Source organism: Loxodonta africana, chromosome 1 (genome assembly GCF_030014295.1).
Source record: "Loxodonta africana isolate mLoxAfr1 chromosome 1, mLoxAfr1.hap2, whole genome shotgun sequence".
In the NCBI taxonomy this organism is placed as follows: domain Eukaryota; kingdom Metazoa; phylum Chordata; class Mammalia; order Proboscidea; family Elephantidae; genus Loxodonta; species Loxodonta africana.
In genome coordinates, this window is record NC_087342.1 from 69,406,015 (window position 1) to 69,430,387 (window position 24,373).

The following is a 24,373-nucleotide window of genomic DNA, read 5'->3' on the forward strand; positions in this document are numbered from 1 at the left end:
GCTTTTTAATATAAAATTTGGTTTTTTTTTTTTTGGGAAAACATAACACTTACAGAAAATTTAGAAAATATAAAAAGAAAACCAAACCCATTGTCATCGAGTCAATTCTGACTCAGGGCGACCCTACAGGACAGAGTAGAACTGCCCCATAGGGTTTTTCCCAAGATTGTCATCTTTTTTTTTTTTTTTAACCATTGTGATTTAGGTAAATGTTTACACCTCAAGTTAATTTCTTACACAAAAATTTATAACGCTAGGTGCAGTTCATATATAATGGACAGCATACTGCCCCCCTTTCCACCCTGGGTTTCCCATGTCCCTCCAACCAGCATCTGTCCCTTCCTGCCTTCTCATCTTGCCTCCAGACAGAAGCCACCCATTTGGTCTCTTGTATCTGCTGGAACTAAGAAGTACACTCTTCACGAGTATTATTTTATGTTTTATACGTCCAGTCTAATCTCTTTCTGAAGAGTAGGCTTCGGGAATGGTTTTAGTTCTGGGTTAACAGAGTGTCTGGGGGCCATGGCTTTGGGGGCTCTTCCAGTCTCAGTCAGACTATTAAGTCTGGTCTTTTTACGTGAATTAGAGTTCTGGTCCATCGGGGTAAGGCTGTAATCTTTATGAAGCAGACTGCCACATCTTCCACGGAGCAGTTGGTGGGTTCGAACTGCCAACCTTTCAGTTAGCAGCTGAGCACTTTAACTACTGTGCCACGAGGGCTAACTACAGTGGATTATACTATGTTAAAACAGATGTATAGTCAGATATAGCACCTGGAAGGAAAGTCATCAAATGCTAACAGTGAGATTAGAGATGATTTATTTATTTGTTTTTCAGATGATTTATTTTTTTACTTTCTATATTTTTAGTTGATTTATTTATGTATTCTTACTTTCTATATTTTAGATGATTTGGTGGTATAGTGGTTAAGAGCTATGGCTGCTAACCAAAAAGGCTGGCAGTCCGAATCCACCAGGCGCTCCTTGGAAACCCCATGGGGCAGTTCTACCCCGTCCTATAGGGTTGCTACAAGTCGAAATCAACTTGACGGCAACTTTTTTGGCTTTTTATATATAATTTTTAGAAAATATAGAAAGTGAAAAAGCAAGTAAATAAATCATCTCTAACCTCACTATTAGCATTTGATGACTTTCCTTCCAGGTGCTATATCGAGCTAGGCATAAATGTTTTAACAGTATAATCCACTGTACTTCTTTTTCCTTTAATAGAAGGCAAGCAGGTTTCAATTCACTTGGAGTTTAAGGACACAAAACAGACTAAATACTCCTATATTGAGATGAGCCCTGGTGGTACAGTGGTTAAGAGCTCGGCTGCTAACCAAAAGGTCAGCAGTCGACTCCACCAGCCGCTCCTTGGAAACCCTATAGGGCAATTTTACTCTGGTTTTTTTTTTTATATGAGTAGGAATTGACTCAATAGCAACAGGTTTGGTTTGTTTTTGGTTTATATTAAGATGTAACCATCCCCAACCTTGATAGCCTGGTAGTTTAAAAGGAATCATACACCTCAACTCACAGGATTAAAATGTAAATGCCAAGTATTATCATTTCAGTTTATAAAATTTCAATCCACATATGGTAAGGAAAAAAAAACAAAAACAAAGGAACCAACCCAAATGAAAAATATTCAAACACTTTAAGATTGAGTATACCTTAATAAAGAATGCGAGCATCTTTAAAATTTAAACCGAAACTATCCCCTGAAGTCTTCTTAGAACCAAACAATAGTTTAGCTTAACCAGTAAAACACGTCTGCCGTGAGCATTATGCCCTTTTAAGAACTTATCTTTATGGTATCAGAGTGATATCAGCGACTCAGTAGATTAGATGGGAACCTTAAGAGGCAGTGAGTTTAGGTGAATGGGGGAGGAACAACCCAGAAAAGGAGGGTGAGAACAGGTGCACAACTCTAAGAGTGTAATCAATGTCACTGAATTGTTCATGTAGAAACGGCTGAATTGGAATATGCTTTGTTGCATAAACAGTTATTTTTCGACAATAACAAAAAAATAAAACTAAAAAAATGCACTTTATAGGTCACAGGTATAGGTCAAATGTTCACTGGACAAGTAGGAGAAAGGGCATTGTGAACAACATTAGTTGAACAGCTGGTGTGCGGTACTCTGAGGACCTAAGAGCCATATTGGCAGCACTGCATTATTTGCCAAGCAAACCTTTGGGCACAGGCCACCTCTCTCTCCTCACAGTGGAATCTTCCCAAGCTTCATGGGTTATCACGGGTCAAAATCTGGCATGTGGAAATCTCCCTTGCTCTATCACTCCGCTTTCCATCCGGTTCAATGAAAGGACACAAATGCTATTTACTTTCCCGTACTCTCACTTCTTTTGAAACAATTTCAATAAACTTCGATGTTTACGACCATCAAAGGTATGTCTTCCACCCTAGAAACCTCATCTGTGATACCACACAGTGCTGTGAAAATAAACCAGTGCGGTAAATAACCTGTAAAGACCTAGTACGGAAGAACACTCCAGCTATACTAGCCTCAGCGGTCAGAGAGGGAAGTCAAACTCTTACCTGCAGATGGCGCTGGTATAACAAAAGCCTTCAGTTCAACTTCATTTGTCGGTAGCGTTATTACTAGGTTATCTCCAGCAGACACCAGGAGTTCTTCCACTAAAAGTTCATGAGAAATAGTATATATTCCATTATTTAGTATAATGAAATGTTATATTCTTCCTTACAAGAGATCGATAATATAGAGTAATATTTTCGTAACGGTTCTTCAAATGATTTTTATCTAAGATACTTTTTCCTCTGATGAGTAACTAAACTATGCCCTATATTACGCTGCAAGGTAGACTTTGTAAATTTAAAACATCTATATGAGTGGGCACTGTGAAGAAAATAAGGATTCAAACTGACTGAGCAGGGTGAGAAGAGTTGTGCAAAACAGGTGAGGTACTGTGGATTCTATTTCACTTCCTACCAGCTTTTCTTTATTCCCTGGTCTGTGCTATTTTTCATCATAAGAAGATTGACTGTCACCATAAATGTTTCTGTATCATCACTCACATATCACTCAGTTGTCCTAGTAGTAACCTCATGAATTTCTGCTAATGGCCTTGCTCTTGGAATGTTTCCAAGAGAAAATCCAGTCAACCTCCATAAAAAAAGTCTACTTTTAACTACACCATCAGGAACATTACTCTCATCAAAAGCACTTATCTATACAGCAGCATTCAGAACAATGCTCCTTTACATACTTTATATACCAAAACCAAACCCAGTGCCAACGAGTCGATTCTGACTCATAGCGACCCTATAGGACAGAGTAGAACTGCCCCATAGAGCTTCCAAGGAGTGCCTGGTGGATTCGAACTGACAACCCTTTGGTTAGCAGCTATAGCACTTAACCACTACGCCACCAGAATTTCCACTTTCTCTATAACTAGGATTAAATTGATAGGTTCATACCATGGTTCTTTTGACTGGACATAAGTTTCACTTATAAAATACTATTGTGATAGGTCAACATGCCACAAAGAGAATAGCGAACAATGAAAAAAAAAGGGGGGGGGCTCTCCAGAGGTTTCATCAGCTTGGAGGTATTAGAGGGGCTTTTTGCTCATTTAACTTGGCTCCTCTTCTCTCAGTCAGTACTCAGGCCCTTGGCCAGCTGCAGAGGCTCTGCTGGCTTTTCTGGCTTCTCTGTCCCATAACTAGTACTGACTGTGCCCTGGAAGTTGGCAACTGTGGAGTTAGAAAGGGACATTGGTCTCTCCCATCACTAGTACTGACTGTGCCCTGGAAGTTGGCAACTGTGGAGTTAGAAAGGGACATTGGTCTCTCCCATCACTAGTACTGACTGTGCCCTGGAAGTTGGCAACTGTGGAGTTAGAAAGGGACATTGGTCTCTCCCACCACTAGTACTGACTGTGCCCTAGAAGTTAGCAAATGTAGAGTTAGAAAGGGACATTGGTCCGAATCGATCACTTTTCAAATGAAGAAACTAAGCCCCAGAAAAGGCAAAGTAAGTTGCCTGAGGCTATATGAGTACTTATCAATAGACTGGCCAGTATTTAATTAATTTAAATATATTTAATTCAATAAACACATACCAGATTAAACTGTGCTAGGCAATGTTCTAAGGGCTGTGGAATTATCTATTCATTTTACCTCCATAACAACTCTATGCAGTAGGTACTATAAGAACCCATGGACCTAATTCCCAGGCCAGTTTCCTTTTCAATATACTACACCATTTATTTTCCACCATTATCCTTCTCTGTACTAAAACTCAAGATCGAATGACACCAAAGCACATTACCCACAGAAAACCACGATAATATGACACTAAAGTCTTACAAAAGTCTCTAATAACTTCCTTGTTGTTAAATCTAATGGGAGCTTCCAGTCCTCACCGTGAACACATGGCCTTTGATCATGGCTTCCTTCTTTTTTTTTTTTTTATAATAACTTTTATTAAGCTTCAAGTGAACGTTTACAAATCCAATCAGTCTGTCACATATAAGTTTACATACATCTCACTCCCTACTCCCACTTACTCTCCCCGTCTTGAGTCAGCCCTTTCAGTCTCTCCTTTCTTGACAATTTTGCCGGCTTCCCTCTCTCTCTATCCTCCCATCCCCCCTCCAGGCAAGAGTTGCCAACACAATCTCAAGTGTCCACCTGATATAATTAGCTCACTCTTCATCAGCATCTCTCTCCCACCCGCTGACCAGTCCCTTTCATTTCTGATGAGTTGTCTTCGGGGATGGTTCCTGTCCTGTGTCAACAGAAGGTCTGGGGAGCATGGCCGCCGGGATTCCTCCAGTCTTAGTCAGACCATTAAGTTTGGTCTTCTTATGAGAATTTGGGGTCTGCATCCCACTGATCTCCTGCTCCCTCAGGGGTCCTCTGCTGAGCTCCCTGTCAGGGCAGTCATCAATTGTGGCCGGGCACCAACTAGTTCTTCTGGTCTCAGGATGATGTAGGTCTCTGGTTCATGCGGCCCTTTCTGTCTCTTGGGCTCTTAGTTGTCATGTGGGCTTGGTGTTCTTCATTTTTCTTTGCTCCAGGTGGGTTGAGACCAATTGCTGCATCTTAGATGGCTGCTTGTTAGCATTTAAGACCCCAGACGCCACATTTCAAAGTGGGATGCAGAATGATTTCATAATAGAATTATTTTGCCAATTGACTTAGAAGTCCCTGCAAACCATGCTCCCCAGACCCCCGCGCTTGCTCTGTTGACCTTTGAAGCATTCATTTTATCCCGGAAACTTCTTTGCTTTTGGTCCAGTCCAATTGAGCTGACCTTCCATGTATTGAGTGTTGTCTTTCCCTTCACCTAAAGCAGTTCTTATCTACTGATTAATCAATAAAAAAACCCTCTCCCACCCTCCCTCCCTCCCCCCCTCGTAACCACAAAAGTATGTGTTCTTCTCAGGTTTACTGTTTCTCAAGATCTTATAATAGTGGTCTTATACAATATTTGTCCTTTTGCCTCTGACTAATTTCGCTCAGCATAATGCCTTCCAGGTTCCTCCATGTTATGAAATGTTTCAGAGATTCGTCACTGTTCTTTATCGATGCGTAGTATTCCATTGTGTGAATATACCACAATTTATTTACCCATTCATCCGTTGATGGACACCTTGGTTGCTTCCAACTTTTTGCTATTGTAAACAGAGCTGCAATAAACATGGGTGTGCATATATCTGTTTGTATGAAGGCTCTTGTATCTCTAGGGTATATTCCTAGGAGTGGGATTTCTGGGTTGTATGGTAGTTCTATTTCTAACTGTTTAAGATAACGCCAGATAGATTTCCAAAGTGGTTGTACCATTTTACATTTCCACCAGCAGTGTATGAGAGTTCCAATCTCTCCGCAGCCTCTCCAACATTTATTATTTTGTGTTTTTTGGATTAATGCCAGCCTTGCTGGTGTGAGATGGAATCTCATCGTAGTTTTAATTTGCATTTCTCTAATGGCTAATGATCGAGAGCATTTTCTCATGTATCTGTTGGCTGCCTGAATATCTTCTTTAGAGAAATGTGTGTTCATATCCTTTGCCCACTTCTTGATTGGGTTGTTTGTCTTTTTGTGGTTGAGTTTTGCCAGAATCACGTAGATTTTAGAGATCAGGCGCTGGTCGGAGATGTCATAGCTGAAAATTCTTTCCCAATCTGTAGGTGGTCTTTTTACTCTTTTGGTGAAGTCTTTAGATGAGCATAGGTGTTTGATTTTTAGGAGCTCCCAGTTATCGGGTTTCTCTTCATCATTTTTGGTAATGTTTTGTATTCTGTTTATACCTTGTATTAGGGCTCCTAGGGTTGTCTCTATTTTTTCTTCCATGATCTTTATCGTTTTAGTCTTTATGTTTAGGTCTTTGATCCACTTGGAGTTAGTTTTTGTGCATGGTGTGAGGTATGGGTCCTGTTTCATTTTTGTGCAAATGGATATCCAGTTATGCCAGCACCATTTGTTAAAAAGGCTATCTTTTCCCCAGTGAATTGACACTGGTCCTTTGTCAAATATCAGCTGCTCATACGTGGATGGATCTATGTCTGGGTTCTCAATTCTGTTCCATTGGTCTATGTGTCTGTTGTTGTACCAATACCAGGCTGTTTTGACTACTGTGGCTGTATAATAGGTTCTGAAGTCAGGTAAGGTGAGGCCTCCCACTTTCTTCTTCTTTTTCAGTAGTGCTTTGCTTATCCGGGGCTTCTTTCCGTTCCATATGAAATTGGTGATTTGTTTCTCTATCCCCTTAAAATATGACATTGGAATTTGGATCGGAAGTGCGTTAAATGTATAGATGGCTTTTGGTAGAATAGACATTTTTACTATGTTAAGTCTTCCTATCCATGAGCAAGGTATGTTTTTCCACTTAAGTATGTCCTTTTGAATTCCTTGTAGTAGAGCTTTGTAGTTTTCTTTGTATAGGTCTTTTACATCCTTGGTAAGATTTATTCCTAAGTATCTTATCTTCTTGGGGGCTATTGTGAATGGTATTGATTTGGTAATTTCCTCTTCGGTGTTCTTTTTGTTGATGTAGAGGAATCCAAGTGATTTTTGTATGTTTATTTTATAACCTGAGACTCTGCCAAACTCTTCTATTAGTTTCAGTAGTTTTCTGGAGGATTCCTTAGGGTTTTCTGTGTATATAATCATGTCATCTGCAAATAGTGATAACTTTACTTCTTCCTTGCCAATCCGGATACCTTTTATTTCTTTGTCTAGCCTGATTGCCCTGGCTAAGACTTCCAACACGATGTTGAATAAGAGCGGTGATAAAGGGCATCCTTGTCTGGTTCCCGTTCTCAAGGGAAATGCTTTCAGGTTCTCTCCATTTAGAGTGATATTGGCTGTTGGCTTTGCATAGATGCCCTTTATTATGTTGAGGAATTTTCCTTCAATTCCTATTTTGGTGAGAGTTTTTATCATGAATGGGTGTTGGACTTTGTCAAATGCCTTTTCTGCATCAATTGATAAGATCATGTGGTTTTTGTCTTTTGATTTATTTATGTGATGGATTACATTAATGGTTTTTCTGATATTAAACCAGCCTTGCATACCTGGTATAAATCCCACTTGATCAGGGTGAATTATTTTTTTGATGTGTCGTTGGATTCTATTGGCTAGAATTTTGTTGAGGATTTTTGCATCAATGTTTATGAGGGATATAGGTCTATAATTTTCTTTTTTTGTAATGTCTTTACCTGGTTTTGGTATCAGGGAGATGGTGGCTTCATAGAATGAGTTGGGTAGTATTCCGTCATTTTCTATGCTTTGGAATACCTTTAGTAGTAGTGGTGTTAACTCTTCTCTGAAAATTTGGTAGAACTCTGCAGTGAAGCCGTCCGGGCCAGGACTTTTTTTTGTTGGGAGTTTTTTGATTACCGTTTCAATCTCTTTTTTTGTTATGGGTCTATTTAGTTGTTCTACTTCTGAATGTGTTAGTTTAGGTAGGTAGTGTTTTTCCAGGAATTCATCCATTTCTTCTAGGTTTTCAAATTTGTTAGAGTACAATTTTTCATAATAATCTGAAATGATTCTTTTAATTTCATTTGGTTCTGTTGTGATGTGGTCCTTCTCATTTCTTATTCGGGTTATTTGTTTCCTTTCCTGTATTTCTTTAGTCAGTCTAGCCAATGGTTTATCAATTTTGTTAATTTTTTCAAAGAACCAGCTTTTGGCTTTGTTAATTCTTTCGATTGTTTTTCTGTTCTCTAATTCATTTAGTTCAGCTCTAATTTTTATTATTTGTTTTCTTCTGGTGCCTGATGGATTCTTTTGTTGCTCACTTTCTATTTGTTCAAGTTGTAGGGACAGTTCTCTGATTTTGGCTCTTTCTTCTTTTTGTATGTGTGCATTTATTGATATAAATTGGCCTCTGAGCACTGCTTTTGCTGTGTCCCAGAGGTTTTGATAGGAAGTATTTTCATTCTCGTTGCTTTCTATGAATTTCCTTATTCCCTCCTTGATGTCTTCTATAACCCAGTCTTTTTTCAGGAGGGTATTGTTCATTTTCCAAGTATTTGATTTCTTTTCCCTCGTTTTTCTGTTATTGATCTCTAGTTTTATTGCCTTGTGGTCTGAGAAGATGCTTTGTAATATTTCGATGTTTTGGACTCTGCAAAGGTTTGTTTTATGACCTAATATGTGGTCTATTCTAGAGAATGTTCCATGTGCGCTGGAAAAAAAAGTATATTTTGCAGCAGTTGGGTGGAGAGTTCTGTATAAGTCAATGAGGTCAAGTTGGTTGATTGTTGTAATTAGATCTTCCGTGTCTCTGTTGAGCTTCTTACTGGATGTCCTGTCCTTCTCCGAAAGTGGTGTGTTGAAGTCTCCTACTATAATTGTGGAGGTATCTATCTCGCTTTTCAGTTCTGTTAAAATTTGATTTATGTATCTTGCAGCCCTGTCATTGGGTGCGTAAATATTTAATATGGTTATGTCTTCCTGATCAATTGTCCCTTTTATCATTATATAGTGTCCTTCTTTATCCTTTGTGGTGGATTTAAGTCTAAAGTCTATTTTGTCAGAAATTAATATTGCTACTCCTCTTCTTTTTTGCTTATTGTTTGCTTGATATACTTTTTTCCATCCTTTGAGTTTTAGTTTGTTTGTGTCTCTAAGTCTAAGGTGTGTCTCTTGTAGGCAGCATATAGATGGATCGTGTTTCTTTATCCAGTCTGTGACTCTCTGTCTCTTTATTGGTGCATTTAGTCCATTTACATTCAGGGTAATTATAGATAAATAAGTTTTTAGTGCTGTCATTTTGATGCCTTTTTATGTGTGTTGTTGACAATTTCATTTTTCCACATACTTTTTTGTGCTGAGGCGTTTTTCTTAGTAAATTGTGAGATCCTCATTTTCATAGTGTTTGACTTTATGTTAGTTGAGTCGTTACGTTTTTCTTGGCTTTTATCTTGAGTTATAGAGTTGTTATACCTTTTTGTGGTTATATACCCCTATTTTACTAAGTAAAAACCTAACTTGTATTGTCCTATATCGCCTTGTATCACTCTCCATATGGCAGTTCAATGCCTCCTGTATTTAGTCCCTCTTTTTGATTATTGTGATCTTTTACCTATTGACTTCCATGATTCCCTGTTATGTGTATTTTTTTTTTTTTAATTAATCTTAATTTGTTTGTTTTTGTGATTTCCCTATTTGAGTTGATATCAGGACGTTCTCTTTTGTGACCTTGTGTTGTGCTGATATCTGATATTATTGGTTCTGTGACCAAACAATATCCTTTAGTATTTCTTGTAGCTTTGGTTTGGTTTTTGCAAATTCTCTAAACTTGTGTTTGTCTGTAAATATCTTAATTTCGCCTTCATATTTCAGAGAGAGTTTTGCTGGATATATGATCCTTGGTTGGCAGTTTTTCTCCTTCAGTGTTCTGTACATGTCGTCCCATTCCCTTCTTGCCTGCATGGTTTCTGCTGAGTAGTCAGAACATATTCTTATTGATTCTCCCTTGAAGGAAACCTTTCTTTTCTCCCTGGCTGCTTTTAAAATTTTCTGTTTATCTTTGGTTTTGGTGAGTTTGATGATAATATGTCTTGGTGTTTTTCTTTTTGTATCAATCTTAAATGGGGTTCGATGAGCATCTTGGATAGATATCCTTTCGTCTTTCATGATGTCAGGGAAGTTTTCTGTCAGAAGTTCTTCAACTATTTTCTCTGTGTTTTCTGTCCCCCCTCCCTGTTCTGGGACTCCAATCACCCGCAGGTTATCCTTCTTGATAGAGTCCCACATAATTCTTAGGGGTTCTTCATTTTTTTTAATTCTTTTATCTGATTTTTTTTCAGCTATGTTGGTGTTGATTCCCTGGTCCTCCAGATGTCCCAGTCTGCATTCTAATTGCTCGAGTCTGCTCCTCTGACTTCCTAGTGTGTTGTCTAATTCTGTTATTTTATTGTTAATCTTTTGGATTTCTACATGTTGTCTCTCTATGGATTCTTGCAACTTATTAATTTTTCCAGTATGTTCTTGAATAATCTTTTTGAGTTCTTCAACAGTTTTATCAGTGTGTTCCTTGGCTTTTTCTGCAGATATCCTAATTTCATTTGTGATATCATTAAGCATTCTGTAAATTAGTTTTTTATATTCTGTATCTGATAATTCCAAAATTGTATCTTCATTTGGGAAAGATTTTGATTCTTTTGTTTGGGGGGTTGGAGAAGCTGTCACGGTCTGCTTCTTTAAGTGGTTTGATATGGATTGTTGTCTCCGAGCCATCACTGGGAAACTAGTTTTTCCAGAAAATCCGCTAAAAAAAAACTGCGGTCAGATCCCTATCAGAGTTCTCCCTCTGGCTCAGGCTATTCAGATGTTAATGAAGCCGCCTGGGGAGGGTGGGGGAGGGAACAGAGAGATAGGAGAGTAGCACCTCAGAATATAGCCAGAGTTGCTTGTCTTGCTTGGAATGACTGTTATATCTGAGATTCCCGCGGGCGCGTCGCCTATGTGTGCTGGCTGTGTGGAGATTGCCCCCAGGGGGTCTGGCCCGCTGGAGTCACGGTCAGATCCTCCGCTTCCAGCCCCACGCCCAGCGTCAAGGCTCCCCTACTGGGACGGTGCACTCTCAACTCCAAAATCAGTCGCTGCCTCCCGGGGACTTCTCGTCTCTCCAGCCGTGTGGCCGTGCCGCCCCCGTGAACCAGGTGGGCCCCCTCCCGGGGTTAGTTCAGATGGGTGGAGTAGCTCCCCGTGCTTGTGCCGCGACCGAGTGTCCCGGCTGGAACGCTGTTCTCCCCACTCCAATACCAGTCGCTGCCTCTCGGGGACTTCTCCTACCGGCTGCGTCCCACGCCGCCCGCGCGACCCGGCTGGTCCCCTTCCCGGGGTTAGTTCAGGGGGTGGAGCAACTCTCCGTATTTATGGCGTACCTGCGTGCAGTCCAAATCCCTGCGGGACGGTTCTCCGGCTCGGATGCTGCTCTTTCTGCTCCAAGATCAGTCACTGCCTCCCGGGGACTTCTCCTACTGGCTGCGTCCCACGCCGCCCGTGGAACCGGCTGGTCCCCCTCCCGGGGTTAGTTCAGGGGGGTGGAGCAGGTCTCTGTGCTTGTGCCGTACCTGACTGGTACTCTGGCTCCAGGCTCTGGAAACTATCGCTGCTTCCCCGTATTAGTTCGTTCTCCGTCTCTAAATCTGTGTTTGTTGTTCAGGGTTCGTAGATTGTTATGTATGTGATCGATTCACTTGTTTTTCCGTGTCTTTGTTGTAAGAGGGATCCGAGGTAACGTCTGCCTAGTCCGCCATCTTGGCTCCGCCCCCCTCTTTTTTTTTTTTAATAATTTTTTTTATTGTACTTTAGATGAAGGTTTATAGAACAAACTAGTTTCTCATCAGATGGTACACACATTGTTCTAGGACATTGGTTAACAACTGCACGACATGTGAACACTCTCCCTTCTCACCCTGGGTTCCCTATTACCAGCTTTCCTATTCCTTCCTGCCTTCCAGTCCCTGCCCAGGGATGGTGTGCCCCTTTAGTCTTGTTTTGTTCCATGGGCCTGTTCAATCTTTGGCTGAAGGGTGAACCTCAGGAGTGACCTCATTACTAAGCTGAAAGGGTGTCTGGGGGCCATACTCTCAGGGTTTCTCCAGTCTCTATCAGGCCAGCAAGTCTGGTCTTTCTTTTTGAGTTAGAATTTTGTTCTTCATTTTTCTCCAGCTCTGTCCAGATCCTTGTCAGAGCAGTCAGAGGTGGTATCCAGGCACCATCTAGTTGTACTGGACTCAGTCTGGTGGAGACTGTGGTACATGTGGTCCATTAGTCCTTTGGACAAATCTTTCCATTGTATCTTTAGTTTTCTTCATTCTTCTTGCTCCTGAAGCAGTGAGACCAGTGGAGGATCCTACATGGCCGCTCCCAGACTTTTAAGACTCCAGACACTACTTACCAAAGCAGAATGTAGAACATTTTCTTTATAACATCTAGCTCATGCCTATTGAGCTAGATGTTCCCCAAGACCACGGTCCCCACAATGGCTTCCGTCTTGGAACTCTCTCCTCCCTTTTCTTCCCCTAGTCCATACTTTCCCCTTTATCTCCTGTCTGGCACTACCACCCAATCAGCTTTGTTGGCTCTTCTGCTCTTCCAGCTCTTTATACAATGGTGTCCCCGATGTTCTACCCCTCATGTCTCTCCTAAGCTCACCCCCCACTCTTTTTGGATGATCTCACATACGCCTCATGTCTACACCGATGGCTGTCAATCCTTTATCTTCACCCCAATTGCTTGACTAATTGTCACTTCCGTACATTGAACTGCTACTATCTTAAGAGTTCTTCATTTTTCCTTATCCCAACATTCAATCCACTTATCATATCCTAATGATTCTACCCCCTTAATATTTCCTGAGTCTGGTTCCTTCTCTCCACTCTGCAACCATTCAGTACAGCCTTTTAATGAATCTTCTTGCTTTCACTCAACTCCATACTACCTTCTTAATAAGAATCTGATCATTTTGCTTCCCTGGTTAAAGTCACTCGGGGATTCTTCATACCCTTCCAATAAAGCACAGATTCATTAGCACAGGACACAGGATCCTTCAAAATCTTACCCTGTTTACCACTCCAGAAGCATATCTTTCCATTGCCTGTCCACTCACGTGACCAGTTCCAGCCACAATGAACTCCTTACAGTTCTCCCAAAATATCACATGTACTTCTCCCCTGCCCAGGCAATGAATGAGATGATGGATGGGAAGTGCTGAGCATGGTGCCTGACACTTGGTAAGTGCTCAGTAAACATATAATTATCATTAATGTTATTAGCCATGCTTCTCCTTCGACTTGAACAACATGCCAACCCCATTTTAGCTGGCTCACTCTATCCTCTAGAAAGGCTGCCCTGGCCCCTCGAGGAAGGCTCAGATGCACCTCCTCTGCTCCCGTAGCAGCATCTCACAGCACTTACCACATTGTACCAAAACCATCTGTCTCCCTTCCTGGACTATAGAGTTGCCGAGGGAAGAGACAAAGCTCATTCATCTTGTTAATTTCAGTGTGTAGCACAGTTTCTGGCACAAGGTAGGTGCCCAACAAATGTGCCTGGAGGGAATGAGTACACTTTAAAAATTGTCACTCCTACCTTCTACGTCATGTCTTCAGTACACTTCTTCCAGTTGCATTTTTTAAAAGTTACCTGTCCATGGAGAAGTGGTAGGAGATTCAGGCTGCTCAGATGGGGTGGGCTGCGAGGGCACAGTGCTAGTGGGAGGTGTTGTGAGGCTGGGATTTGTGTTCCATGAGGTGACTGTGGGAACCAGGTTCTCCTCCATGGTTGCTGGGCTGAACTCCAGGTTGGGTGGAGGGGGATTATGGGAAGGCATTAGAACCTATGAGATCAATTACAAGGATAAGTTGTTATGAAAATCAGAGTCACAACCTAATGTCACTAACCTTTTTCATAAAATAGATTCAGTAACATTTGAAATACCATGTCTACTGTCTCAAAACTCTGGAACTCTAGACCATCTCTTTCAAATGCTCTCTCTGCTGCCTATTAAAAATGTAAGGCAACTTTGAGTTGCACCAATAGTACAGAAAAAAAAAAAAGAATATTCAAGATAAAGAGACGGTAATTAATTATAGTAGCCCCTGAACAAATCAGTAAACCAATAATTGAAGACAATCAGATAATTCAACAGTAAGCAGGCTTCTTTGGATTCTCTTTTGTATTTCTCATCACATTTACCTAGTTCCCTCATTGATGAATGAGTAGAATGAAAGCCAACAAATGTTCATTTTTCTGTCTGTAGGAGCCACAATCTTACCTTTTTCTGAAAACTATGTTGTAACATAACCAACCTCAATGAACTAATCAGGCAAAATTCTTTAAATAGAGCTTGATTTGACAGTCCTATCCACAGATGCTAGAAAGTAATGATTTAGCAACATGAAGGATGGTGACGTAAAGTAATATTTAGTGAATTAAGTCAATATTTAGTGAATTAAGTTAATATTTACTCATGAATAAGAACATGGTTAATCTTTAATATTTTCAGATCATTTTTTGAGTTTTGTGCATTTTAATCCAATTACAAATAAAAATTAGAGAAACTCTGAAAAGTACAGAAAAATGTAAGAAAACAACAAAAAAAACCCTCTGATAAGCCTATCACTTTTTAGCAAGGTTTTATTTTCAGCTTATCATGTACAGTCAATTCAGTTCAGCTTTCACTTATTCTAACTGAAATCACTGAAATCTTAAAATTATTTACCTTTAACAAATTCTTAAGTGGTTCATGTCCCTTTACATTCTGACTCGCCTTCTTGTATCTTGAAATACATACAATGGACCCTCCCGTGACCTGTCCTTTTGTCACTTAATTTCCAACTGCATTTGGCTTCCCCAATCAACATGCTTGCTCATTACGTTCTCCTCAAGTCCTGACCATTCCCCAAATGAGTAGCCTCTAGTCTCTCCAGGTACACTCTGCTCACAATACAGTTCTCATCCTCTGTGTCCCTGACCTTCTGCCACTACTAACACATGAACCTCTTTCCTGCCGCTGGTATCTCTAAATCCCCATGATTCCCATTCTTTTTTCTTCTGGGTTTTTTATGGAAAATTCTATAAAGTTTACCTTTGCTCCTTAGTATATCTCTCCTCCTACCCACTGATTTGGAAGCCCTGGTGGCGTAGTGGTTAAGAGCTAAAGCTGCTAACCAAAAGGTTGGCAGTTTGAATCCACCAGGCGCTCCTTGGAAACTGTATGGGGCACTTCTACTCTGACCGATAGGGTTGCTGTGAGTTGGAATTGACTTGACGGCAGTGGATTTGGTTTTTTTTTTAACCCACTGATTTGTCAGGTCACTGGTGAGTTTCTAGCAACCTCAGTACCTGGTGTATCTTGAAGAAACTTATGGTAGATTTCAAAGTTTCCAGGGACTTCTATAAAATCCTCATTCTCCTGAGATACTGGCAGAGGTATCTCCAGGAGAAGCGCCAAATCATCTTTAGGTGGTTGACTCGTGAAGGCAAAAGAACTCTGTTCTTTTTAAGCCTAGTTATGAGAGCACAGCAGAGGACTAAGATGTTTCCTGGAAGTCTCAGTCATCCTTCTTGCTGCCACCTGAGACAGGTGACCATAAGAGGAACGTATCTGTGTTCCTCTTACAGTCTAAATGAGTACCCTGCATCTTAACACAGCTGTCTCCTGCCTTCTGCCCTCCTCGGCCCCTCCCAGCCCCCCAAGCACATACCAACAAACCCACCTCCTTTCCAGAGCTGTTGGTGGTTTGTTCTTGGAGCTGAAAAGCCTCCTCTTTCTCTAATGCCTCTCCCGAAGATGGAGTAGCCACCAAGGGAAGCAACAACCTGCTCACAGGAGAGGGTTTTGGGACAGGGGTCCCTGCCAACTCATTCAGCTTCACCAGGTTATGGAGCTCAGGGTCCTCCCACTGCTTCTCCACTGATGTTGCAGGGCTCTCTCCGCCAGAGGAGTTGAGAGCTCCCTGTCTGCCAGGCAGCAGGCCCCAGTCGGTGTGCTCGGCACTTCCCCTGGGCTCCGGCTTGCTGACGGGCTGCAAAAGGTCCTGTTCCAGCTCCCTATATTCATCCGAGTAGTCAGTCATCTCCTCCTGGCCATGATCTTTGCCTAGAAAGGGCAAGTCCTTTCTGATCTCCTCAGGTGGGTCCCCCCAGAGTCCCAAGGGAGGACCTCTATTCAGCATCATCTCCCCATAGTCCAGCAGCTGGGCAGGCCTCTGGGCAGGCCTGACCACAAAGGTGAGATAGGACCTGATGAGGCCCATCTTCTTAGGCTTACAGTTCTCTTTGTGTGGGCAGCTCACCAAGTAGCAACGGCCCTCAAACCACCAGGCCAGGTCACAGCTGGAGAGGTCACAGCAAGCAGCTGTGCAGTCAACGACACGGGTGGTTTGAGGTACCCGCATGATTCCAGTGGTCTCCAAGTTAGGTGAAATGATTGCATTGGAATACATCCTTCCCTCACTGCACTGCTTACAGTCACAACCTGCAAACAAGGGAGTCTCCAATGAGGAAGAGAGGCATATTACAGGGAAGCAACCCTACCTTAACAAATCAGAAAATGGAAATCTTATCAATCCCCAGATAGTCTGGAAAGTAAATAAACACTTGGTATTTCCTACAGAAAGAGCACTACATCATCTTACAGTCCATCCATTCATCCACCCACCTATCCATCTACCTACCCATCCATCCATCCACTCACCCACTCATTTAGCCTTTTATCTTTCTACTCGTCCTTCCATCCATCCACTTATTATTCAACCACCCATCTATTCTTTTGTTTTTCTACTCTTCTATCTACCCATCCATCTACCCACCCAACCACCCACCCATCCACCCACCCACCCAACCACCCACCCACCCATCCACCCATCCATCCATCCACCCACCCACCCATCCATTCATCCATCCATCTATTCTTTTATTCTTCTACTCTTCTATCTACCCATCCACCCACCCATCCATTTATTCTCTCTTCAAACAATTTCATTCCATTTAAACATACGCATTCTTCTCCACATGTGTATTGCTTTTATATTATTTACAGTGTTTTGTTCCTCACCCAAAATTCAGTTTAAAGGTTTAATTGAGAAATGGTGTTGTGCATTTGCTATTGATTTTTTTTAATCTCACAACCATTCTGGTGATAGATCAAATGGACAAAAAAATATCGAAGAGAAAAACGTGTCCTCAGAACAAGTCCATAATTAACTAGTTTTAATCAGATTCTTAAATAACGAACTACCAATGTTTCCATTCCGTGATGACGGCAGGTGTTAGAGTGGCTCTACACAACATGTGGTCTGAGGCACAGTATTGCAGGTCCATGGAATCTGATACCAGTCCACAACAAAGTAAGGACAGAAATTGGGGCTTTTAGAAGCTTCTATAGCAACTTGTCATTGCCCAAAATCCAAGGGCAAGATCACTTTTCCTGTATTTCTCTTTCCTTTTTTTTTTTTTTTTTTTCACAAAAGAATCTGTCTCTGACAGATTGGAAATAAAAACAAACTGGTCTTTTGCCACATGTAGTTTGAGAAGCACTGAATTAGCTTTCTGCTGCAGAACTCAGAATGGCAAGACATGGTTTTCCTAGTGAGGGCTCATCACTGATAATTGTTTTAATAATATTTTTCACACTGGAGACTATCAAGGATTCCTTCGAACTGCAGGTAAGTAAAAATGATTATATCAACTATAGGAATCATCTTACTTTTTACCTGTACATAGACCATCCTTGTTATAGAGGAAATTTTTAAAAATCACCTAGTGACAAATATTGATTCTATAGGAAAGACTAATTGCTCCAGTTGAATAATAATTCAATATAATAGGCAACAGGCACACATCTTTCCCAGTGAATAGGCTAGCAACAAATTAATTCAACTGAAATGACATTTTTTCAAATGCATGTCTATTTTGCGGGGGGGAAAAAAACTCATCTAAATAGTTTTAGCCTTATACTTTCTAGAGAAAGGCTTAATCTCAGATATGGAGAAAATAGTAATAAACTCCAGCTGAACAAAACAAAATGGTACATCTTCTCAAGGTCAAGATATGATAAAACCCAAAAACCAAACCCGTCGCCATCAAGTCAATTCCAGCTCATAGCAACCCCATAGGACATAGTAGAGTTGTTTCATATGGTTTCCAAGGAGTGGCTGGTGAATTCAAACTGCAGACTTTTTTTGGTTAGCAGCCAAGCTCTTAATCACTGTGCCACCAGGGTTCCCAAGAGATGATGAACGGTGTGAAACAGAGAGATAGGTAATTTCTAATTTCCAACTGTACTTACAAAAATATTGCCTTTATTAACAGACACAAAAGAAAATGCTTGTGATCACTAGCCAGTAGAGAAATGCAAATCAAAACTATAGTGAGATACCATCTCACCCAAACATTAGTGGCACGAATCAGAAAATAACAAATGTTGGAGAAGTTGCAGGGAGACTGGAACTCTTACGCACTGCTGGTGGGAATTTGAAATGGTACAACCACTACGGAAAACAATATGGTGCTTCCTTAAAAAGCTAGAAATAGAAATACCACACAATCCAGCAATCCCACTTCTAGGAATATATTCTAGAGAAATAAGAGCCATCACATGGATAGAAAGATGCACACCCATGTTCATTGCAGCATTATTCACAATAGTAAAAAAGATGGAAACAACCTAAATGCCCATCGAGAGATAAGTGAATAAACAAATTATGTACATACACACAATGGAATACTATGCAATGATAAAGAACAATGATGAATCTGCAAAACACCTCACAACATGGATGAGTCTGGAAGGCATTATGCTGAGTGAAATAAGTCAATCACAAAAGGATAACTATTGTACAAGACCTCCGTTATAAAAACTCACAAAAGGGTTTACACATAGAAAGAAACAACCTTTGATGGTTACAAGGGAAGGAAGGGGTGAGGAAGGAAAAACAGTAACTAGACAATAGATAAGTGGTAACTTTGGAGAAGGGTAAGACAGTATACAATACTGGAGAAGTCAGCACAACTTGACCAGGCAAGGTCATGGAAGCTTCACAGACACACCCAAACTCCCTGAGGAACTGAATTACTGGGCTGAGGGCTGTAAGGACCGTAGTCTTGGGGGACATCTAGCTCACTTGGCACAACACAATTTATAAGGAAAATGTTCTACATCCTGCTTGGGTAAGTAGTGCCTGGGGCCTTAAAAACTTGTGAGCGGCCATCTAAGTTCAATGGTTCCACCCTGTCTGGAGCAAGGGAGAATGAAGAAAGCTAAAGACACAAGGGAAAGATTAGTCCAAAGGACTAATGGAACACAACTACCACAGCCTCCACCAAACTGAGTCCAGCAAAACTAGATAGTGCCTGGCTACCACCACTAACTGCTCTGACAGGAATCACAATACAGGGTCCCAGACAGAGCTGGAGCAAAATGTAGAACAAAATTCAAACTCACAAAAAAAGATCAGACTTACTGGTCTTACAGAGACTGGAGAAACTCTGAGAATATAGCCCACAGACATCCTTTTAACTCAGTGCTGAAGTCACTCCTGAGGCTCACCCTTCAGCCACAGATTAGACAGGCCCATAAAACAAACAATAATACACGTAGCTCAACCATGTATATGAGACTAAGTGGGCACCAACAGCCCAGGGGCAAGGACGAGAAGGCAGCAGGGGACTCTGGAAAGCTAGACGAGTGGAAATGGAGAACCCAAGGTCCAGAAGTGGAGAGCGTTGACATGTTGCGGGGTTGGCAACCAATGTCACAAAACATGTGTGTATTCACTGTTTAATGAGAAGCTAATTTACTCTAAACTTTCACCTAAAGCACACGCACACCCCCCCCCCCCCGCCACACAAACATACTGAGAATGGCAAAGTTAAAAAATAGATCCTAGGTTGTTAGAGTTGAGCTGCTAATGAACTAACCCTGGAGCTGCCCTACGTTTGGACATTTTGTTACGTGAAATAATAAATGTTCTTATTGTTTAGGCTAAAAAAAAAAAATTGCCTTTACTTGCAGAGGTATCACTACGTCCCATACCCACACCCAGTGCCGTCGAATCGATTCCGGCTCAGAGAAGCATTTAAATGAAGAGGCAAGAAAGAAAGTTGTTTTAAACCTAAATGCAGGACATATTTTAGTTCCCTTGAGGAGCTGCTATGTCAGTTCCTTTTGTACAAAGTGATTCAAAGAAACGATCAGGTTTTACTTTTGACTTTGGCCACCAGAAAACTCAAGGGCCAACCTTTAAAACATAGGAACTGTTGTAAAAGGAAAAGACTATAATCCCCGGAGCAAGCAAATTATATTAAGTGGGTAAGAAGACCTTTTGATGGCAAGAGCCATCAATTAAAAACTGAAAGCAGTTTTCAGTCTGGCTGGATGTGGAGACCTCAATACCTCTGGGGTGGATCTTTTATTCTGCAAAAAAGCACTTGAAATCAGTTGTATCAATATACAAACCTTAAGCAGAGATCTTACTGCTAAATGAAGAAGTTGGAGAAGACAGGCTCCCAACATTCTTCCTTTGTGCCAAGCTGCCGTAATTACTTCAGAATCTATTGGAAGCCCTCATGAAGTACGGCCAAACTCCTAGAGACCAGGGAAGATGCAGCCCATGACTGTGTGCTCTGTAAATTCCTAGTCCAATCTATAAATATAGCACGCACTCAATGGCGGTTGACGAATGAAGTCATCGGTTAGCATTTTGCCAAAGGTAAAGAGAACAGACAGGGAAGAAAAGCAAACTGCAAATAACATCATTGTGGCTTAGTAACTCAGGAACTGATACTTTGAATTAATAGAGAACACCACATAAGAAAAGGGCAAAAAGGCAAGAAAAACTGCCTTGAAAGAAGATAAAATGGCAGCTCAAACATCAATGTATTCTCCAGTAGTAGAGAGCACATTAAGCTACAGGGTATATGGGTAAAACGAGGCTCTTCCAATAGCAGCACGTTCTGAAGTGGCCCTCACATAATCTAAAACAGTGCTTCTCACATATGGATGGGTATAGGCAATTTGGTATATGGGTAGGTACGGATGCATACATAGGTGAGAACAGACAGAAGTATCTATATCAAACCAAACCCATTGCTGTCGAGTTGATTCCTACTCATGGCAACCCTATGGGACGGAGTGGAGCCCCATAGGATTTCTAAGGCTGTAAATCTTTGCAGGAGCAGGCTGCCACATCTATCTCCTGCTGAGCAGCTGGTAGGCTGGAGCCACTGATCTTTTGGTTGACAGCCAAGCACTTTGACCACTGCACCACCAGGGCTCCTGAAGTATCTATAGGGACATGTCATCAAAGACACAAATACGGATACTCCTCAGACATAACCAAACACCTTCCAACATTAGTTTTCTGGGTTTGAAGGCTTAGGACCATAGTCTCATGGGACAACTCAATCGACTGGCATAACATAATTTACAAAAATCGTAATCTGCATCCTAGTGAAGTGAGTAGCATCTGGGATCTTAAAAGCTCGTGAGCCGCCATCTAAGACACAACTAGGGGTCTCAACTGACCAGGGGCAAAACAGTAAGAATGTAATCAAAAGCATAAAGGAAAAGCACATCTACAAGAGCCACAATCTCATATACCTTGAGACCAGAAAAACTAGATGGTACCCGGCTACCACTACTAACTCTTCTGATCAGGGCACAATAGTTGGTACCAGATAGATTGGGGAAAAAATACGGAGCAGAACTCAAATTGTTATTTTTAAAAAAGCCAGACACACTGGAACAGTAGAGAACAGAGAACACCCTGAGACACTCTTTAAACCTAGGACTGAGCCTATCCCCTGAGATCACCTTTTAGCGAAATAGTAGAGTGACACACAAAATAAATAGTAGAGTGACACCCATGAGATCGGTGTCCTATTTAAACACCATCCGTATGAGACCAAAAGGTCAAAAGCAAAGATGAGAAGATAAGGGAGCAGGAAACTAGAATACTCGAACTGGAACAAACAGAACACAAATGAAGAGAATGCTGACATATTGTAATAAATGTAACTAATGTCACTGAACAATTAGTGTGGAAATTGTCAAATGGGAACATAACTTGCTATGTAAACATTCACAAAAAAAACTCAATAAAATATTATTTAAAAAACAGTGCTTCTCAAAATTTAGGGGCTTCAGAATCATCTCCAGATGCTTATTAAAAACCCAGACTCATGCTACACCCCTAAGGGTTCTGATCCAGTAGGTCTGGAGTGGAGCCTGGGAGACCACGTTTTAACAGGATCTCTCTCAAGTGATCCTCATTAAGGCTTCACTATGCTTTAACAAGGGAGCAATGGTAGTTCAGTGGTAGAATTCTTCCCTTCTATGCAGGGGACCTGGGTTTAATTCTAGCCAATATACGTCACATACAGCCACGACCCACCTGTCAGCAGAGACTGGTGTGTTGCTATGATGTGGAACAGGTTTCAGCGGAGCTTTTTCCAGGCTAAGACCAGGAAGAAAGGCCTGGTGATATCTACTCCTGAAAATTCAGCCAATGAAAACCCTATAGATTACTATGGTCCAATCCCATTGTGCATGGGGTCAGCATGAGTCAGAGACAGACTCAAAGGCAGTTAACAACAGCCCAGGCACACTTTGACAAATGCTGGACTTAAAAAAGTTCCTCTGGCCATATAGCCACTCTCAGCCCCTGGTATGCTCAAACAGGCTCAGTCAGCCTAGCCATGGCATGGATCACCAGAATTGATTTTCATCAATTATCTTATGCCATGGATGTGTCCAGTATAAGCAAACAAGATATGAAAATAAAGATTTATGATAAGAAAGAGTCTGGTCATTTGCCTTCCAGAAAAATCCACCATGTGATTCTTCTAAATACAAAGTTTTCTCAATATATATGAAATGTGATGATGTTTTCCCACAAAACAGTAATGGAAATAAAAAATAATTTAAATTCTTGTTTCCGAAAAACCACTCACGCACAAGGTCTGCCTTTCACGTCTTTTATATGTAAAATAATTCTACTGGAAAGCAAACAGAAAGTACCTTCATCCTTTCAGGCTGATCTGAGTTACTTAAGCCAAAGACTGGGAGCTCAAGTCTGACTCCAGTGTCGCTGCAGTAACGGTTTCTTACCTGCAAGTGTCACCAGCAGCAGCAGCAATGAGGCGAGCGCACCTCTGGCGGGGGCCATTCTGCCTCACACAGCTGGACAGGCTTCCGAGGTAGCCTTGAGGGGCATTCGGTGCAGACTGCCTTTGATGTTTCTTAGCCGCCAGCTTTGGCCTCAGAGAACTTCAAAGGAAAATCAGAAAAGAGACAGGAAGGAAGAAAAGAAAAGGTAAATGTGTGGAAACATACATAATTATTTCCATCATTTATTCAAGTCAACGGGAAGCCTATCTGTTCACATTACAGGGCCATATCCCAGGCAAAAAGGAGCCATGTTGGTGCAATGGTTAAGCACTCGGATGCTAACTGAAAGGTTGGTGGTTTGAACCCACTAGCACCTCCATGGAAGAAAATACCTGGAGATCTGCTACCTTAAAGGTTACAGTTAGGAAACCCTATGAGGCAGTTAGTTGTCCTCTGTCCTATAGGGTCGCTGTGAGTCAGAATTGACCTGCCAGCACACAACAAGAACGTCCCAGGTGTTCCACCCACCCAGAGAATTCTGCTCCAATAGCAAGTACAGTTCCTAAAAAGAGGCAAGGGGCTTCATGCTTGTTCTCCTTATAACCCCAAAACTAGGAGGTAATGACGGAATAAGTCAAACCACTATATTTCATCAATTCTAACACACAGATATTTTCACATTTCTGAAACTGGGATATGCCTTACACTGGGAGGTGGCCAAGTGCCAGGCAGGATACAGATGCTACCGCTTAGGCATGCACAGCCAACACGCAGAGCTGGAGTCAGAGGCTTGGAAGAAAGTCCCCTTTAAAAACAATATGAAGCATTCTTTTAAAATATGCTGCATCACCGACATTCACGATGGCACAGAGGCAACACGGTGTGGAAAAACACAGATATCAGTAACGACATTGACAAATTTTTTGGCAGAAATGGACCAAGATGTGAAGAAATTTAGGAATACCTTAACCAATTTATTTCACTTATATCGTTGTTGCTCGTTGCAGCTGAGTTGATTCCAATTCATGGTAACCCCAGGTGTGCAGAGTAGAGCTGCTCCAGAGGGTTTTCAAGGCTGTGAACTTTCGGAAGCAAATCGCCAGATCTGTTTCCTGAGGCATCTCTGGGAGGGCTCGAACTCCCAACCTTTTGGCTAGTAATCGAGTGTTTAGCCATTTGTGTCACCTGGGGATTCCTATTTCATGTATATCTTCCTTTTTTGTATGTACAAGAATGACTCATGATCAAAAT

The 24,373-nt window shown here is 41.4% G+C and overlaps 1 protein-coding gene across 2 annotated transcripts in view; it reads right to left on the reverse strand.

Annotated features, from left to right (window-relative positions):
• KIAA0319 (KIAA0319 ortholog) overlaps positions 1-23,831 on the reverse strand; it is an 86,072-nt gene extending 62,241 nt beyond the window's left edge. Inside the window, exons 1-3 of one of the 2 annotated variants that reach the window (XM_064281415.1) lie at positions 23,123-23,831; positions 15,729-16,489; positions 13,654-13,846 (exon numbers count right to left, since the gene is read on the reverse strand). In XM_064281415.1, coding sequence (XP_064137485.1) covers positions 13,654-13,846; positions 15,729-16,489; positions 23,123-23,180 — 1,012 coding nt within the window. In that variant the 5' untranslated portion in view covers positions 23,181-23,831. Of the gene's footprint in view, positions 1-2,559; positions 2,659-13,653; positions 13,847-15,728; positions 16,830-23,122 lie in introns of those variants that run through there. The other variant, XM_064281410.1, reaches the window with a different exon arrangement.
• Positions 23,832-24,373: the final 542 nt, after the last annotated feature.